This window comes from Arachis ipaensis, chromosome B01 (assembly GCF_000816755.2).
Source record: "Arachis ipaensis cultivar K30076 chromosome B01, Araip1.1, whole genome shotgun sequence".
Lineage (NCBI taxonomy): Eukaryota > Viridiplantae > Streptophyta > Magnoliopsida > Fabales > Fabaceae > Arachis > Arachis ipaensis.
This window is the reverse complement of record NC_029785.2, coordinates 31,261,450-31,281,529: the sequence shown is the minus strand read 5'-3', so window position 1 is coordinate 31,281,529 and position 20,080 is coordinate 31,261,450. Positions and strand designations below refer to the sequence as shown.

General features: G+C 39.0%; 1 protein-coding gene across 1 annotated transcript; it reads right to left on the bottom strand.

The window, feature by feature from the left end:
- On the bottom strand, positions 13,590-14,859 carry LOC107605074. The gene is made up of 3 exons (XM_016306819.1): positions 14,476-14,859; positions 14,026-14,234; positions 13,590-13,962 (listed from the first exon to the last, which is right to left on the bottom strand). Exons 1-3 carry the CDS (start codon positions 14,857-14,859, stop codon positions 13,590-13,592), a joined length of 966 nt encoding a protein of 321 aa, XP_016162305.1.

The following is a 20,080-nucleotide window of genomic DNA, read 5'->3' as shown; positions in this document are numbered from 1 at the left end:
TATGTAAAATTCAGATGGAATCAGTTGATGAACTTCCACTTCTTTTCCCAACATAATGCAATGGATCATCACTGCTCTTTTAACGGTGACTTCAGAACGGTTGCTAGTGGGTAATATAGAATGCCCAATGAAGTCCAGCAATCCTCTGGCAACTGGTTTGGGATCTTCTCTCTTGAGTTGATTTGGGACACCCTTGTTGCTGGTGGTCCACCTGGCTCCAGGGATGCATATATCCTCTAGAATCTTATCCAGGCCCTTGTTTATTCTCATCATTCTCCTATTGAAGGAGTCTGGGTCATCTTTCAGCTGAGGTAGCTTAAAGATCTCCCTGATTTTGTCAAGATGGATGTGAACAATCTTTCCTCTGACCATAGTCCGATAGTCATAGAGGGCAGTTCCAGATATTCTCTGTCTGTCTGTTTGCCACAGATTAGCGTAAAACTCCTGAACCATATTCCTTCCCACTTTTGTTTCAGGATTAGCTAGGACTTCCCAGTTCCTGTTTCGAATCTGCTCTTGGATCTCCGGATATTCATCTTCTTTCAGATCGAACTTGACTTCTGGGATCACTGATCTTAGACCCATTATTTTGTAGTAATGGTCTGAATTTTCTTTGGTTAAGAACTTCCCTTGATTCCAAAGTGGTTTTGGAATACTCTCTTTCTTGTCTCTTGGAGTGGGTTATTTTCCTTTAGGAGCCATGATCTTAGTGAGTATAATTTAGTGATCACGGATAAACACACCAAACTTAGAGGTTTGCTTGTCCTCAAGCAAAAGAAAAGAAAGGAGAGGGATAGAAGGAGAGCTAGTGTCGAATGGTGGATGAGAGGAGGGAGGCCAAATGTGGATTTAAAAGGGAGGGGGGTGGGTTTTCGAAAATTTTAAAAAGATAAGATAGAAGATATGATTTATAAAAAATAAGTATGATATGAAAAGATGTGATTTAAAATTGAAAAGATATGAAAGATATTTGAAAAAGATAAATTTGGATTTTGAAAAAGATAATGTGGAGATTTGAAAAAGATATTGATGAGTTGAAAAGATTTTAGAAGGAAAAGAGATAGATTTATTTTGGAAAAATTGAAAAAGAGTTGGGTTGGATTGAAAAAGAATTTGTGCTTATGGATTAAGATATATTTGATATTTTTAAAGTACGGTTTTTAGAAATTAGGGTTTTTAGAAATTAGGGTTTGTAACATGTTTATGCAAGAAATCATGAATTGAAACATGAAAATTAAAATTAAAAAAAAATGTGAAATAAAAATGAATTTATCTCCTCCCCACCATCCTGGCGTTAAACGCCCTAATGCTGCATGTTTTGGGCATTTAACGCCCAAATGCTGCTTCTTCTGGGCGTTCAACGCCTAGCTGTTGCTTTTTTCTGGCGTTGAACGCCAGGAACTCCTTTGTCACTGGGCGTTTTTCTGAACGCCCAGGATGCTGTCAATCTGGCGTTAAACGCCCAGAAGCTGCTTCTTTCTGGCGTTTAACGCCCAGATGGCTATCATTACTGGCGTTAAACGCCCAGTAGATGCTCCGTTTGGGCGTTTAACGCCCAGTTGTGCCTCTTACTGGCGTTTTCTTGCCAATGAGCTCTTTTTCTCTGTTTTGAGTGCTGAATCCTTCTGTAACCCTGTGAACTTTATATAAACAAATAAAATCAAGAATAGGGCAAAACAACAGAAAATGTTTTGCCAATGGCTGGGTTGCCTCCCAGCAAGCGCTTCTTTATTGTCTTTATCTGGACCTTGCTGAGCTTTTAATCTAGCTTCAGCCTTGAGCACTCTTGCTCAACATTGCCTTCAAGATAGTGCTTGATTCTCTGTCCATTAACAATGAACTTCTTATCAAAATCAATGTCTTGAAGCTCCACATAACCATACGGCAATACACTTGTAATCATATATGGTCCCCTCCACCGGGATTTCAGTTTCCCGGGGAATAGCCTGAGCCTAGAGTTAAACAGCAGAACCTTTTGTCCTGGTTCAAAGATTCTAGATGATAGCTTTCTGTCATGCCACCTTTTTTATTTCTCTTTATAAAGCTTGGCATTTTCGAAAGCAGTGAATCTGAATTCCTCTAGCTCATTCAGCTGGAGCAATCTTTTTTCTCCAGCTAATTTGGCATCAAAGTTTAGGAATCTGGTTGCCCAGTAGGCCTTATGCTCCAGTTACACGGGCAGGTGACAAGCCTTACCATATACTAGTTGGTATGGAGAGGTCCCTATAGGAGTCTTGAATGCTGTTCTGTAAGCCCACAGAGCATCATCCAAGCTCCGTGCCCAATCCTTTCTACGGGTACTTGCAGTCTGTTACAGGATCCTTTTTAGTTCTCTGTTAGAAACTTCAGCTTGCCCATTTGTCTGTGGATGATATGGAGTCACCACCTTGTGGCGAATCCCATACCGGACCATGGCAGAGTAAAGCTTTTTGTTGCAGAAGTGAGTGCCCCCATCACTGATTAGTACCCTAGGAACACCAAACCTGCTGAAGATATGTTTCTGGAGGAATTTCAGCACTGTTTTAGTATCATTGGTGGGTGTGGCAATGGCCTCTATCCATTTTGATACATAGTCAACTGCCACCAGAATATAAGTGTTTGAGTATGATGGTGGGAAAGGCCCCATGAAATCAATACCCCATACATCAAACAACTCAATCTCCAAAATTCCTTGTTGGGGCATGGCGTAACTATGAGGAAAATTACCAGCTCTCTGGCAACTGTCACAGTTACGTACAAACTCTCGGGAATCTCTGTAGAGTGTAGGCCAGTAGAAGCCACATTGGAGGACCTTGGTGGCTGTTCGCTCACCTCCGAAATGGCCTCCATATTGTGATCCATGGCAATGCCATAAGATCCTCTATGCTTCTTCTCTAGGCACACTCCTACGGATTATTCCGTCTGCACATCTCTTAAAGAGATAGGGTTCATCCCACAAGTAGTACTTTGCATCAGTAATTAATTTTTTCTTTTGTTGCCTGCTGTACTCCTTGGGTATGAACCTTGCAGCTTTATAGTTTGCTATGTCTGCAAACCATGGTGTTTCCTGAATGGCGAATAAATGCTCATCCGGAAAGGTTTCAGAGATCTTAAAAGAGGGGGGGGTCGCCCCTTCTATTGGCTCTATCTGGGACAGATGATCAGCCACTTGGTTCTCTGTCCCTTTTCTGTCTCTTATTTCTATATCAAACTCTTGCAGCAGCAACACCCATCTTATAAGCCTAGGTTTTGAATCCTGCTTTGTGAGTAGATATTTAAGAGCAGCATGGTCAGTGTACACAATCATTTTTTATCCTACCAAGTATGATCTAAACTTGTCAATGGCATAGACCACTGCAAGTAATTCCTTTTCTGTGGTTGTGTAATTTTTCTAGGCATCATTTAAAACACGGCTAGCATAATAAATGACATGCAGAAGCTTGTCATGCCTCTACCCCAGTACTGCACCAATGGCGTGATCACTGGCATTACACATTAATTCGAATAGTAATGTTCAGTCTGGTGCAGAGATAACTGGTGCTGTGACCAGCTCAGCTTTCAGAGTTTCAAACACCTGCAGGCATTCTGTGTAAAACACAAATGGCGTGTCAGTAGCTAGCAGGTTGCTTAGAGGTTTTGCAATTTTTGAAAAATCCTTTATAAACCTCCTATAGAATCATGCATGCCCTAGAAAGCTTCTGATTGCCTTAACATTGGCAGGTGGTGGTAATTTTTCAATTACCTCTATTTTAGCTTGATCCACCTCTATTCCCTTGTTTGAAATTTTATGCCTAAGGACAATCCCTTCAGTCACCATAAAGTGACATTTTTCCCAGTTTAAAACCAGGTTGGTCTCTTGGCATCTTTTCAAAACCAATGTCAGGTGATCAAGACAGGAGCTGAATGAGTCTCCATATACTGAGAAGTCATCCATGAAGACTTCCAGAAATTTTTCCACCATATCACAGAAAATAGAGAGCATGCATCTCTGAAAAGTTGCAGGCGCATTACACAGCCCAAATGGTATCCTTCTGTAGGCAAATACTCCAGATGGACATGTAAATACAGTTTTCTCTTGATCCTGGAAATCTACTGCAATTTGGTTGTAGCCTGAATAGCCATCCAAAAAACAATAATAATCATGACCTGCTAGTCTTTCTAGCATCTGGTCTATGAATGGTAAAGGAAAATGATCCTTTCTGGTGGCTGTATTGAGCCTTCTGTAGTGAATACACATGCGCCACCCTGTAACTATTCTTGTAGGAACCAGTTCATTTTTTTCATTATGAACCACTGTCATGCCTCCCTTTTTGGGGACAACTTGGACAAGGCTTACCCAGGGGCTATCAGAAATAGGATAAATAATCCCAACCTCCAGTAATTTGGTGACCTCTTTCTGCACCACTTCCTTCATGGCTGGATTTAGCCGCCTCTATGGTTGAACCACTGGCTTAGCATTGTCCTCCAATAAGATCTTGTGCATGCATCTAACTGGGCTTATGCCCTTAAGGTCACCTATGGACCACCCAAGAGCTGTCTTGTGTGTCCTTAGCACTTGAATTAGTGCTTCCTCTTCCTGTGGATTTAAAGCAGAGCTTATGATCACTGGAAAAGTGTCACCTTCTCCCAGAAATGTATATTTCAGGGATGGTGGTAATGGTTTGAGCTCGGGTTTAGGAGGTTTTTCCTCTTCCTGAGGAAATTTCAGAGGCTCTTTTAATTCCTCTGAATCCTCAAGATCAGGCTGAACATCTTTAAAGATATCTTCCAACTCTGATTCGAGACTCTCAGCCATGTTGATCTCCTCTACCAAAGAGTCAATAAGATCAACTTTCATGCAGTCTTTTGGTGTGTCTGGATGCTGCACGGCATTGACAGCATTCAACTTAAACTCATCCTCATTGACTCTCAGGGTGACTTCCCCCTTTTGGACATCAATGAGAGTTCGTCCAGTTGCTAGGAAAGGTCTTCCTAGAATGAGAGTAGCACTCTTGTGCTCCTCCATTTCCAGCACTACAAAGTCAGTGGGAAAGGCGAATGGCCCAACCCTGACAATCATGTCCTCAATCACGCCTGATGGGTATTTAATGGAGCCATCAGCAAGTTGGAGACATATCCGGGTTGGTTTAACTTCTTCAGTTAAACCAAGCTTTCTGATAGTGGATGCAAGTATTAGGTTGATGCTTGCCCCAAGATCACATAAGGCTGTCTTGGTGCAATTACCCTCTAATATGCATGGTATCAGAAAGCTTCCGGGATCTTTAAGCTTTTTTGGAAAGCTTTTCAGAATGAATGCACTGCATTCTTCAGTGAGGAGAACTCTTTCAGTTTCTCTCCAATCCTTCTTATGACTCAAGATCTCTTTTATGAACTTGGCATAAGAAGGTATTTGCTCAAGTGCCTCTGCAAACGGAATCTTAATTTCAAGAGTCCTGAGATAATCTGCAAAGCGAGCAAATTGCTTATCCTGCTCTTCTTGGCGGAGTTTTTGAGGATAAGGTATCTTGGCTTTATATTCTTCAACCTTAGTTGCTGCAGGTTTATTTCCTACAGAGGCGGTTGGAGAAGCCTTTTTAGAGGGGTTGTTATCAGTACTTGTGTATGTCTGATCCCTCGCTGGCATTTGAATGCCAGGGTTAGAAGTTGGAGTGACGTTGGACGCCAACTCCTCACCTGTTCCTGGCGTCTGAACGCCAGAACTGTGCTTCTTTTGGGCGTTCAACGCCAATTTCTTGCTTGTTTCTGGCATTGAACGCCAGGACTGAGCATGGTTTGGGCGTTCAACGCCAGCTTCCCACCCAATTTCTGGCGTTTGATTGCCAGAATTATTCTTCTCCGGGCTCTTACTGTCCTCAGATGGATTTTAGGTAGTTTGCTCATTTCTTGGCTTCCTGCTACCTTGAGGTGGGGCATCAAATGTTTTTCCACTTCTCAATTGAACTGCTTGGCACTCTTCTGTTATTTGTCTTGACAGCTGCTGCTTTGTTTGCTTTAATTGTACTTCTATATTTATATTAGCCATTCTTGTCTCTTGTAGTCTCTCCTTGAATTCGGCTAACTGTTTTGTTAGAAAATTCAATTGCTGATTGAATTCAGTAGCTTGTTCTGCAGGACTGAGTTCAGTAGTCACTGTTCTAGCCTCTTCTTTCATGGAAGATTCACTGCTTAGGTACAGATGCTGATTTCTGGCAACTGTATCAATGAGCTCTTGAGCTTCTTCAATTGTCTTTCTCATGTGGATAGATCCACCAGCTGAGTAATCTAGAGAAATCTGAGCCCTTCCTGTAAGCCCATAGTAGAAGATGTCTAACTGAACCCACTCTGAAAACATTTCAGAGGGGCATTTTCTTAGCATCTCTCTGTATCTCTCCCAGGCATCATAAAGAGATTCATTATCTCCTTGTTTAAAGCCTTGGATGTCCAGCCTTAGCTGTGTCATCCGTTTTGGAGGGAAATATTGATTCAGGAATTTTTCTAACAGCTGTTTCCATGTCCTTATGCTAGCCTTAGGTTGGTTATTTAACCACCTCTTAGCTTGGTCTTTTACAGTAAATGGAAACAGTAATAGTCTGTTGACATCCTGATCTACTTCCTTATCATGGACTGTGTCAGCAATTTGTAAAAACTGTGCCAGAAACTCTGTAGGCTCTTCCTGTGGAAGACCGGAATACTAGCAACTTTGTTGCACCATGATAATGAGCTGAGGATTCAACTCAAAGCTACTGACTCCAATGGAGGGTATACTGATACTACTCCCATATGAAGTAGTAGTGGGGTTAGCATATGACCCCAGAGTCCTTCTGGACTGTTCATTTCCACTTAGATCCATGATGGAGAAGGGGAGATGATGTAAAATAGAAAAAAAAGTATTTTTATTTATTTATTTTGAAAATAAAATGAATTAAAATAAAATAAATAAAAATGGGTGAAGATTTTCGAAAAATGAAGAGAGAGAAAGAAGAAAAATGGTTAGGAAGTTTTGAAAAAGATATGATTGAAAGGATTTGATTTTTAAATTTGATGAATAATTTAATGCTAATTTTTTGAAAATTATGAGTGGAATGAAGAAAAAGATATTTTTTTTTTGAATTTTATGATGAAAGAGAAAAACACATAAAAGACACAAAACTAAAAATTTTAAGATCAAAACACAAGGAAGACTCAAGAACACTTTGAAGAATCACAAGAACAACAAGAACATGAAGGTGGAACACCAAACTTAAAATTTTTAGAAAACCAAAATAAAATTTTCAAAAACCAAAGAAAAATTAACAAGAAAACACCAAACTTAAAGTTTGGCACAAGATTTAATAAAAAAAAAATATTTTAAAAAAAAGGATTTAAAAAGAAGATACCCAATTACCAAGAACATAGACCAACGCTCTAGCCAATTGGGCAGTAAATGTAACACTTGTTTTGAAGAAGTAATTTTTAATAACTAAGAATAAAATTTTTTTTTTGAAAACTAATGTTTTGAAAAGGCACACGAAAAACAAGAAAAGAAACAGAACAAGAAAAACTAAAGATCAAACAAGAAAAATAAACAAGAACAACTTGAAGATGAAGGAAGAACAAAGAACACAAATTTCAAAAATTTTAAAAGAATATAAAAATATGCAATTGACACCAAACTTAAAATATGAAACTAAACTCAAACAGAAAAACTCAATTATCAGTTTATAAAATTTTTTGAAAAATTTAAAAAGAGAAAATAGGGATTTTAAAAGAAAAATTTTTCCTAATCTAAGCAACAAAATAAACCGTCAGTTGTCCAAACTCGAACAATCCCCGGCAACGGCGCCAAAAACTTGGTGCACAAATTGTGAATCACACTTTTCACAACTCGTACCACTAACCAGCAAGTGCACTGGGTTGTCCAAGTAATACCTTACGTGAGTAAGGGTCGATCCCACGGAGATTGTTGGTTTGAAGCAAGCTATGGTTATCTTGCAACTCTTAGTCAGGATATTAAGTTGTGGTTATCAGTTGACTTGCAAATGAACAAGAAAGCATGAATTAAAGGTTACTTGTTATGCAGTAATGGAGAATGTGTTGGGGTTTTAGAGATGCTTTGTCCTCTGAATTTCAGCTTTTCTCTTGTATTCCTCTTCCTTCATGCATGCAAAAGTGAAAAGTTCCTTCCATGGCAAGCTGTGTCTTGGTGGATCACCGTTGTCAATGGCTACCATCCATCCTCTCAGTGAAAAGGGTCCACGTGTGCTGTCACTACACGGCTAATCATCTGTCGGTTCCCACTCATGCTGGAATAGGATCCATTGATCCTTTTGCGTCTGTCACTACGCCCAACACTCGCGAGTTTGAAGCTCGTCACAGCCGTGCAATCCCAGAATCCTACTCGGAATACCACAGACAAGGTTTAGACTTTCCAGATTCTCATGAATACCGCCATCAATCTAGCTTATACCATGAAGATTCTGATTATGGAATCTAAGATAGGAACAAGCATGTTTGAATGGAAAACAGAAGTTATTGCATTAATTCATCGAGACACAGCAGAGCTCCTCACCCCCAACAATGGAGTTTAGAGACTCATGCTGTTAAAGAGTACAAAGTTCAGATCTAAAAATGTCATGAGGTTCAAAATAAAAATCTAAAAGTTGTTTAAATACTAAACTAGTAACCTAGGTTTACAGAAAATGAGTAAACTATGATAGATAGTGCAGAAATCTACTTCTGGGGCCCACTTGGTGTGTGCCGGGGCTGAGACTTAAGCTTCTCACGTGCCTGGGCTGTTTTGGGCGTTCAACGCCAGGTTGTAACCTGTTTCTGGCGTTGAACTCCAACTTGTAACCTATTTCTGGCGCTGGACGCCAGACTGCAACATGGAACTGGCGTTGAACGCCAGTTTACGTCATCTATCCTTGAGCAAAGTATAGACTATTATATATTGCTGGAACGCCCTGGATGTCTACTTTCCAACGCAATTAGAAGCGCGCCAATTGGACTTCTGTAGCTCCAGAAAATCCATTCCGTGTGTTGAGAGGTCAGAATCCAACAGCATCAGCAGTCCTTTTTCAGCCTGAATCAGATTTTTGCTCAGCTCCTTCAATTTCAGCCAGAAAATACCTGAAATTATAGAAAAACATACAAACTCATAGTAAAGTCCAGAAATATGAATTTTGCCTAAAAACTAATGAAAGTATACTAAAAACTAACTAAATCATACTAAAAACTATATGAAATTAACCCCAAAAAGCGTATAAAATATCCGCTCATCAAGGACAGAAAGGAAACATGCAAAAATAGAAGTAACACAGAAGAAAATGGCAGCGACGTGCACGCATGGACGACGCGGATGCGTGCCTAGCGCAAAATGCAAGCGACACGCACGCATGGACGACGTGAACGCGCGCCTAGCAAAAAGCACGACCGACGCGTACGCGTAACTGACGCGTACGCGTGGCAAGGAAAATCTCCAAATGACGCGCACGCATGACCCACGCGCACGCGTGACGGACGCCAAGTGCAGAAAATTGCAGAAAACACCCTCAGCAATTTCTGGGCTGTTTTTGACCCCGTTTTCGGCTCAGAAAACACATATTAGAGGCTATAAAGTGGGAGAATCAAATCATTCATTGAACATACATTCCAGAATACACAATTTTAGGTTTTAGATGTAGTTTTCTAGAGAGAGAGGCACTCTCCTCTCTTTCAGGTTTTAGAATTAGGATTTCTTTTAGCTTATGGTTATTTCTTCATTCCAGGTTCAATGTTCCTTTAATTTATGTTTCTCTTCTACTTTTATTTATTCTAATGCTTTTACTTGTTAATTACTTATGTTGCCAAATTTGCTTATGAACCTTCCCATGTTAGATTTGAATTTATGTTTAAATGCAATTTGAGGTATTTCAGATTTATGATTGTTTTCTTCTATTTATGATATAAATAATTTGGATTTTTTCCCTTTTGGCTTTGATTGAATAATTGGTGACACTTGAGTTGTCAAACTCAGCAGTTGATTGAAAATTGGAAATTGCTTATTGATTTAGATCCCTCTAAGCTAGTCTTTCCATAGGAGTTGACTAGGACTTGAGGAATCAAATTGATTGGTCCACTTGACTTTTCTTTATTTAGTAAGGGTTTACTAAGTGGGAGCAATAAACAATTCTCATCACACCTGATAAGGATAACTAGGATGGGATTTCCAGTTCTCATACCTTGCCAAGAGTTTTTATAGTTATTAATTTAATTTCCTGCCAATTTATTTTCCTTGTTCCCTATTTCAAAAACCCAAAAAGATACAATTTCATAACCAATAATAAAGCATACTTCCCTGCAATTCCTTGAGAAGACGACCCGAGGTTTAAATACTTCAGTTATTAATTTTATTGGGTTTGCTTAAGTGACAAACAAGTTTTTGTACGAAAGGATTTTCTGTTGGTTTAGAAGCTATACTTACAATGCGATTATTTTTATAAAATTCTTTACTGGCGGGAAGTCCGGTTCGTCAGGGTGCATCTTGAGTGTTAATAGCTAAAACTTGCATCCCGGTCAAGTGTTGAGAGATCACACTAATTTGCTGGAATCCAGTGTTTTGAACTTGCATCCCGGTCAAGTTATGAGCTTGTTTTGAGTCAAGATAGCATCCAGTGTGTCCACCTCCATGACTCCTTTCTTCTGAGTAGTCCCAGTGTTCACAAGTTTCTCTAAGAAGTGTATAGATACTGGTTGTTGGCAACCATCTCAATAAGCTTGTTAGCCTCTTCAGGCATCATCTTCATATGCAAGAAACCACTTGCGGATTTATCCAGTTATATCTTGGCTATCTCAGAGAGGTTATCATAAAAGATCTGCAGCCTGGTCCATTTTAGAAACAGGTTAGGAGGACATTTCCTAATCATCAGCTTGTACCTCTCCCAGGTGGTGCACGAATTGTAAATCACACTTTTCACAACTCGTACCACTAACCAGCAAGTGCACTGAGTCGTCCAAATAATACCTTACGTGAGTAAGGGTCGAATCCCACGGAGATTGTTGGCTTAAAGCAATCTATGGTTATTTTGTAGTTCTTAGTCAGGATATCAATTATAATTATCAGTTTCGATTGCGAAAAATAAAAGAGCAGGAATTAAATACTTGTTATGCAATAATGGAGAAGATGTTGGAGTTTCGGAGATGCTTTGTCTTCTGAATCTCTGCTTTCTCCCTGCCTTCTTCTTCACGCACGCAAGGTTCCTCCTATGGCAAGCTGTATGTTGGTGGATCACCATTGTCAATGGCTACCATCCGTCCTCTCAGTGAAAATGGTCCAGGTGCGCTGTCACCGCACTGCTAATCATCTGTCGGTTCTCACTCATGTTGGAGTAGGATCCATTGATCCTTTTGCGTCTGTCACTACGCCCAACCTTTGTGAGTTTGAAGCTCATCACAGTCATCCAATCCCTGAATTCTACTCGGAATATCACAGACAAGGTTTAGACTTTCCGGATTCTCAAGGATGCTGCCAATGGATTCTAGCTTATACCATGAAGACTCTGATTAAGGAATCCAAGAGATACTCATTCAATCGAAGGTAGAACGGAGGTGGTTGTCAGACACGCGTTCATAGGTTGAGAATGGTGATGAGTGTCACGGATCATCACATCCATCATATTGAAGTGCGAATGAACATCTTAGATAGAAACAAGCGTGTTTGAATAGAAAATAGAAATAATTGCATTAATTCATTGAGACACAGCAGAGCTCCTCACCCAAGCGTGTTTGAATAGAAAATAGAAATAATTGCATTAATTCATCGAGACACAGCAGAGCTCCTCACCCCCAACAATGGAGTTTAGAGACTCATGTCATCAAAGAGTACAAAGTTCAGATCTAAATTGTCATGAGGTACAAAATAAATCTCTAAAAGTTGTTTAAATACTAAACTAGTAACCTAGGTTTATAGAAAATGAGTAAACTAAGATAGATAGTGCAGAAATCTACTTCTGGGGCCCACTTGGTGTGTGCTGGGGCTGAGACTTGAGCTTTACACGTGCCTAGGCTATTTCCAGAGTTAAACGCTAGGTTGTAACCTATTTCTGGCATTTAACTCCAACTTGTAACCTGTTTATGGCGTTTAACGCCAGAATGCAACATGGAACTGGCGTGAACGCCAGTTTACGTCATTTATCCTTGAGCAAAGTATGGACTATTATATATTACTGGAAAGCCCTGGATGTCTACTTTCCAACGCAATTGAGAGCGCACCATTTGGACTCTTTTAGCTCTAGAAAATCCATTTCGAGTGCAGGGAGGTCAGAATCCAACAGCATCTGCAGTCCTTTTTCAGCCTGAATCAGATTTTTGCTCAGCTCCCTCAATTTCAGCCAGAAAATACCTGAAATCACAGAAAAACATACAAACTCATAGTAAAGTCCAGAAATATGAATTTTTCCTAGAAACTAATAAAAATATACTAAAAACTAACTAAAACATGCTAAAAACTACATTGAATTACCCCCAAAAAGCGTATAAAATATCCGCTCATCACCAAGCTTCTTAAAGTGACTCTCCATCTTTCTGTCTGAAGGTCTAGACATCCACCCTAAGCTTAGTCAGCTTCTGAGATGGAAAGAATTTGGTCAGAAATTCAGTGACCACCTTGTCCCACGTGTCCAGGCTCTCTTTGGGTTGAGAGTCAAGTCACTACTTTGCTCTGTCCCTCACAAAAAATGGGAAGAGCAGGAGCTCGTAGACCTCATGATTCACTCCATTCATCTTCACAATGTCACAGATTTGCAGGAAGTTAGATATGAATAAGTTTGGATCTTCCTACGGGAGTCCATGAAATTGGCAATTCTGCTCCTCATGCTCCACCTTTGTATTTGAATACACCAAGATATCATCTATGAACACCACCACAAATTTGTCCAAAAAGGGACGAAATACTCTGTTCATGTAATCCTTGAACACAACAGGTGCATTCATCAACCCAAAGGACATCATCACAAACTCGTAGTGTTCATAGCGCGTCATAAACGAAGTTTTCGGAATGTCATCCTCCTTCACCATAATGTAATGGTAAACGAATCTCAAATCAATCTTCGAAAACACCCCAGCTCCTTGCAACTGGTCCATTAAGTCATCGATCCTAGGCAACGGATACTTGTTCTTCACAGTCACTTTAATTTGTTTAACTGCCGGTAGTGCACACAAAGTTGCATTCCTCCACCTTTCTTTTTCACCAATAAAACTGGTGCTCCCCACGGAGATACACTCGATTGAATGAACCTCTTGTTTAGAAGCTCTTCTAACTGAGTTTTAAGTTCCGCCAGCTCTATCGGAGCCATTCTGTACGATGCAATTGACATTGGTCTAGCTCTCGGTACCAAGTCAATTGTAAATTCAATTTCCCTTTGAGGTGGAAATTCGGGAATATCTTTCGAAAACACTTCTGGGAACTCCCTAACTACCGGAATTTGATCTAATGTTTGTTCATCACCTAACGCATTCACAACCAAAAGCATATAACCCTGACATTCTTCCCCACTACAATATACCAACATAGAGTTCAGGTAATAACCCTCAGCTATCACTACTCCTCCTTCTCCCTCCGCCATAAATAGAATTGATTGCTCAAAGCAATCCAACAATACCCAATTCTTTGACAACTAATCGAACCCCAAAATCTTCTCCAACCCAACCATTGGCAAACACATTAAATCATGAACAAAGTTTCTATCCTCAATCTTGAAAGATATTTGCCTATAACCTGATCTAGTCACAACTGCCTGATACAGGATATGCACATGCAAATCAAAAGCTAATTTTGACATTTTCAACCCTAGTTCTTCAACTTTATCAAATGCAATAAACGAATGCGAGGCTCCAGTATCATACAATGTAACCAATGTTTTGTCGCCAAATAAACATTTATCTCTCATCAACCGATCCGCCTGAGAAGTATCACAGGCATTCACAGCAAACACTCGACCTTGGTGTTGGTTCCGACCCGCATTCGGGTTCCTTCTACTAGTGCAATCCCTTGCCAGATGACCCAATAATCCACAAACGAAACAAACACCTCCTTCTCATGTCTGGTGGTACTGATCATAATTGTTCCTCCTATCATTTCCTCTACCTTGAAGGTGTTGAGGTGTGTGTCCACCCGTCTTGAAGCTCTGACCCTTAGGCTGAAGGTACTTTTCATGCCCACGGTTGTTGTTTCCTCTTTGAGTGTCTCTTTCTAGTGCCACCTTCTTTTCACAATCCTCCACCACCCTTGCTTTGTTTACAAGCTCAGAAAATACCCAAATCTCCAAAGGAGACACAGTAATTATAATGGTATCCCTCAGACCTCCTTGATACTTGATGCATTTTCAACTCTCATAGGACTCCGGGACACCCTGACACACCCTAGAGAACCTATAAAGTTCCTCAAACCTACTAGTGTAATTGGCCATGGACAATGAGCTTACTTCAGTTGCATAAGCTCCAACTTCCTAGCTTCTCTTACTGATTCCAGAAATATTTCTTGTAAAATGTCGTCTGAAATACGTCCCAAGGAATGTCGGCGTTCTGAAGTTGTAGTAAGCGACACTCTCCTTGCCACCAATGTTGTGCCTCTTCCAGAAGTTGGTACACTACAAACTCTACAAATTGAATGTTTGAAACATGTTGAGCCTGCAGAGCACGCTCCATGGCCTGGAACCAATTATCTGCTTTAGTAGGGTTGGTTGACCCCTTAAAAGTCGGTGGATGGACTTTTACAAATGAAGCCAAGGTCATCGGAGCACCACCCAAGTTGTTACTGTCTCTTTCTCCATTCCCATTTCCATTTCCATTCCCGTTCCCAGCCAGTTGGCCCATCCTTTCCACAGCTTGCATAGTCGCAGCATCATTCGCTTCCATAGTATTAGCCAAGTTGGACATTGCCGCCATAAACTCGGTATGTTCATTAATGAGTTGATTACCCTTATTGCCTCTTCGTGCACTCGTACGACCTCATCCACGAGTAGCCATTAGGGTTCTTGTATACACCAAAGAGTCGATATCAAGGTGATCAATCTCTATATCAAAAGCTTAGTACTTCAATAATCACAAAAAGGCACACGCAAACAAGCATGCTATACACATATCAAGTAGATAAACCTAAATAGCATGAAATAAAAAGACACAGAGTATGCATGAAGCACAATCGGTCCAGCCCTCAGGTTCACGAGGACGAACTGCTCTGATACCACTAAATGTAACACCCTAATTACCTTAAGCCTTACCTCATATCGTAAAGCAAAGGATAATTAAGTTCCATGACAATTCTAAGGCTTATACGATATATATAGAAAGGAATAATAATAATACGAGAACCCCGAGGAAGAATTACAACTCAAAACAGAAACAGAAAAGTGCCAAGCATTCACACGATAACTAAAAGCGTAAAGGCACAAGATACAATGTAATACATTAATAATCAAAATAGGTATATAAGTATGATAGTCAAAGGAACACTAGCAATAGCCCGTGGAGTTTAGGCCGACTAGTCATATATAGACAATACAGAGTTTTTGAAAAGTTAAACAACAACATACAACTTATCTCTCAAAGTCAAGCCTCTAAGGCAACAAAGATACAAAAGTGAGAGAGAGCCTATAACAAAGTAAACCAAAATGCAAAATAAAGTAAAAGATCCTCCGCTCTATCACCATCTCGCAACTCACCGAGGTGGGTCACAACCTGCATCTAAAAAATAAGAACAGAATATGGTATGAGAACCGGAGGTTCTTAATATGGTAATAGTGCCTAGCGATGTAAGATATATGGTTTTGGGATGCTAACAATAATCCTAGAATATCACATCAAACTTAAGATTCAAACTTAAAGCAATGCTAAATTTAAAACCATAATTTAAAACCATTATGAAACAAGGGTAATCTAACTTAGGAAATTTCTAACTAAACTAACACCGTTGTCCCACAGCTTTCACCAGCCTTACCTCCATGCGACCATATTGCCACCACCTACCGAACATCCTCAACCTCAGTAACAAACACAAATAGTTGCATACAAGTAATAAACAAGTAATGCCCACATATGGCAAGTAAATCAAGAAGCAGTTAAGCATGTTATATAATTAGGCAGAGGGTGCAAATAGGCAAAGCAATCAAACAGATAGAAAATGTATATGATGAATGTCTGTCCTATTGGTTGTGATATCATATTGTTAGTTCAACTGCCAACCCAACACAATGTCACTTTTGGTCACGTTTATCACACTTTCGGTCACTTTCGGTCATGTTTATATAGTGTCCGACTCACTTTCCCTAAGATATAGTGCTCGGCCACTCTTATGACCGAAAGTATGTGAGCGGGGCTTCTACCATAGCCCTCACACCTCAGCGTAAGCGGGATGAACACCATGCCCTACGCCTACAACTCAGCTTAAGCGGCACGAACCACTGCCCATAAGCCAACATTTCATTAATATTATTGAAAAACAGTTTAATGATTCATAGTAAAATCTCTCAGCTCATTCTGAGTCTCATCATGCTCGGCATTCATACCTCAATGTTCTCAATCTCAAAATAAGGTCATCATCACATCATGTTTCCCCCATTCAATATCAAAGAACTCTCCACCAACTCACTCAGACTAATTCATCCACCATTCATGGTATGCCTAAGTCTATGTCTTCTAAGATTTAACTAACTTTATCTAATTTAAGCCCTCTAACTCTTTCTCATTTGTCTTAAGTGTCAATTACTAGTTAGCACTCAATTTCAAAATAAGGTCATCATCACTTCATGTGTCCTCCATTCAATATCAAAGAACTCTCCACTAACTTACTCAGACTAATTCATCCACAAGTCATAGTATGCCTAAGTCTTCGCCTTCTAAGATTTAACTAACTTTATCTAATTTAAGCCCTCTAACTCTTTCTCATTTGTCTTAAGTGTCAATTACTAGTTAGCAATCTTAAACAGTAGTTAAAGGAGTTTGGAAGGCTAGAGAATCCTTGAAATGTTAAGAAAAACTATTTTTCAGCAAAATAGGGATCTCAAGTACCCAAGTCCCCTGTCCGCATACGCATGCCTTGAAATTTTAGGTGTCTACGTATGCGGCACCCATTCGTGTACGCGAGTGTTCCAAAATAGAATTGTATGCTCGCGTTGCGTGTAAAATTTCGTGTATGCAAAGGATAAAATTTGGACTTTCGCGTACGCATGCAGTGCCCACGTACCCAAAACTCCCAGGTAGTGATGAATGCCAGTGTCGCGTACGCGACCCTTAGCAGACTTAGAAAATTTTAAAGCTGTAGAATTTTCAGTTCTTCACCGAACTTCAAATGTTCATAACTTCCTCTACAAAAATCTATTTTCCTCAAAATTTATATCATTTTAAAGCTCTTGAAAATCATATTTAATTTAAAACAAAGATCTCTCAATTTCAAGGTTTAAGACTCAAGTTATCATCAGCCAAAGTTCAGTAAAAGCAAAGTTTTGCAAATTCTCTAGTTTCCAAAACTCTCAAAACCAAACCAATTCATATACATTCTAAATCATGTCAAAATTTACCATTCAACACCCACAATCATATCCATATATTTCATCACTTACCATTCTATTTTCTCTATCATTTTCACACTTAATTTATCATTCAATTCACCATAATTCAACAACATCCACAATTTCTACATTAAGATTCCAACATTAGCAATTTGGCACATTCTCACTATTCATAAGCATCATTTACCAAACCTCATCATAAATCCCATAGTTACCACAATCCAACTCCATCATCAAAATTAACATCATAATTCATCACAATCAACAATACCATCATACATTATCAATTCAACAATTATCAACAACCAATTCAATCCTATCCTAAAGTCCACTAGCCTAAGGTTCACGAAATATTATATATTACATAGAGAAAACTGAAACCATACCTTGACCGATTCCCAATATGCAACAAATACCAAAATTTGACCTCAACCTAGCTTCCACAAGTTTTCAAGTTCAATCAAGCCACCACACAATCCAAAATCTTCAATAATCATAAATTCCAAACTATACACAATTAATTCATCATAATTAATACATAGGATTTACCAAAATCATAAATCCATAAGGGTTTAGGGCATTCTTACCTTACCTAATAGTTTTGGGGCAAAACCCAATAATACTTCAATGCTACAACACCCCTAAATAATCAAAATCACAAGAACTCACTCAAAACCAAATCTTAAAATTCAAAATTCATAAACCTGAAAAATGGGAAGGGAGTTTCGAAATCTTACCAACAAAAGTTAGATAGAACTAACGGGCTTGGCGAGAGCTTTGTGTAGCCGTAAACCTTTCATGAATCTGAGCACCATAATTCAAGTTATGATCAATTGAAGATAGATGTGAATAGTATTTTGAAACCCTTGCTCCCTTCCTCACTTCAGCTGCACACTTGTGTTTGAGTGAGTTGTGAGCTGAATTGGGTTCATTAATGGGTTTATATATGTTGGGCTTCGACCCAACTTGAGCCCAGTCCAATCCGTTAGCATTTTTTGCCCGTTTGGCCTAAGTTTGGGCCAAATCTTTATAATTAGTGCCTGGTTTTTAACTTTAATTATTTTTCTAAATTTTTCTACAGTTTTTATTACTTTCACACAGTACTAGACAGATAGACTTAAGCCGATACTGCCGGCTAAATTACCGGTATGCTTTTTTACGCAATTGTTCGCAGAAAATTACATTTTCCAACTCAAAAAAATCTACTGAGTCCAAATATCATATTTAAATTTTCTAATTAATATTCTAAATTTTGAACCTATTTTAGGTAATTAAATTATTTTAATTAAGTGGTTATTTAATTGTAGTTCTTACAAATTCAATCTCTCTTAACTTGATCAATTACCAATCTCTTTATCTAATTGCTCATGAGAAGAGATAAAGATTGATCTCTGATTTAGAGCCACACAATTTCATGAATCAAGTTATGGGATGATTATATGTCACGTATCAATCCCAAACCCAATTTCATAACCATTATGAGAAAGAACCTCAAGCATCAATTCCATGATTCTTTCTCAAGCTCACATGGAATTCAAGTTGGATTAAACTTCTTTCTCAAGATAAGTCAATCCTTGTGACGAAGAAGGAAGATTCTTTCTAAAGAAATAACAAAAGATGAGTTGAAGATGAACAAAACAAAATTAATCCATTAAATTGTAACAGAGCTCTTTTTTTCAATGAAGAGAATTAGAGACTCATAACTAAAGAAATTACAAAATGGATATAAAAGAAAATGGAAGAGGATAAGAGAATAAGAGTGAGAAGAGAGAGTCTAAAGACTCTCCCCCAAAGTGGTATGAAAAGTGTGGAGTGTATCTTATTTATAGACTTCTTAAATTATAAAGTTAAACGAAATTTAAATTACAATTAAATAAAAAAATTTTAACTACTTCTAGATGATTCTTGTGGTCTTTATTGGTTGGCAATTATGAACTTGCTTGCGTTGAATTGGAGCGGACCTTGAGTGAAATGATTAAACCAAATTGAGGGCTTTTAGGGGTGGCTCAAGAAATGCATGCTTGAAGGCTTCATAGAGACACACTTCATGGCACTTGAGGCACAAAATCCATACCTTGGGCCAGCTTGATCTTCGAAGGCGCCCTCCAAAGCAAGCGTTTTCCATTTTGTCCCTTGGGTGGCGCTTGACGCTCTAGTAGATGGGCTTCAATTGCTTCCTGGAAGGTGGCATAAGGTTGGCGTTTGAGGCATTGGGTTGGGCGCTTGAGGCGCCAAGATTGGGTCACAATTGTTGTTCCTGGAAGGTGGAGTGAGATTGGCGCGCCAGGTTGGGCGCTTGTGGCGCCACACTTGTGCCCAAGGTTGTTGCTCCTGGAATGTGCTATGAAGAGGTGCTTGAGGCAGGTATGTCTAAAATCAGTCCAACTGTGTGTATTAGATGTACCACCTTTTATGAATCATTAGATTTTATTAAATGAAAATCAAAGATGTTATGAAAGAGGAGTATTGATAGACTTTATAAATATAGAATATATTAGTATATACATACATAAATACATTTTAATACAAAATATTTTAAAAATAATAATTATAATCTTTTACTTTAAAATAAATATAAAATATATAAATATGTACACAAA

Excerpts from the sequence above, each read along its gene's own strand:
- LOC107605074 (XM_016306819.1), bottom strand. The coding sequence starts at position 14,859 with ATGGCGGCAATGTCCAACTTGGCTAATACTATGGAAGCGAATGATGCT. Across the intron at positions 14,235-14,475 it reads ACGCCGACATTCCTTGGGAC|ATTTGGGTATTTTCTGAGCT; the intron begins GTATTTCAGACG and ends TCTCCTTTGGAG. Across the intron at positions 13,963-14,025 it reads AGGAGGAACAATTATGATCA|GGATTGCACTAGTAGAAGGA; the intron begins GTACCACCAGAC and ends TCATCTGGCAAG.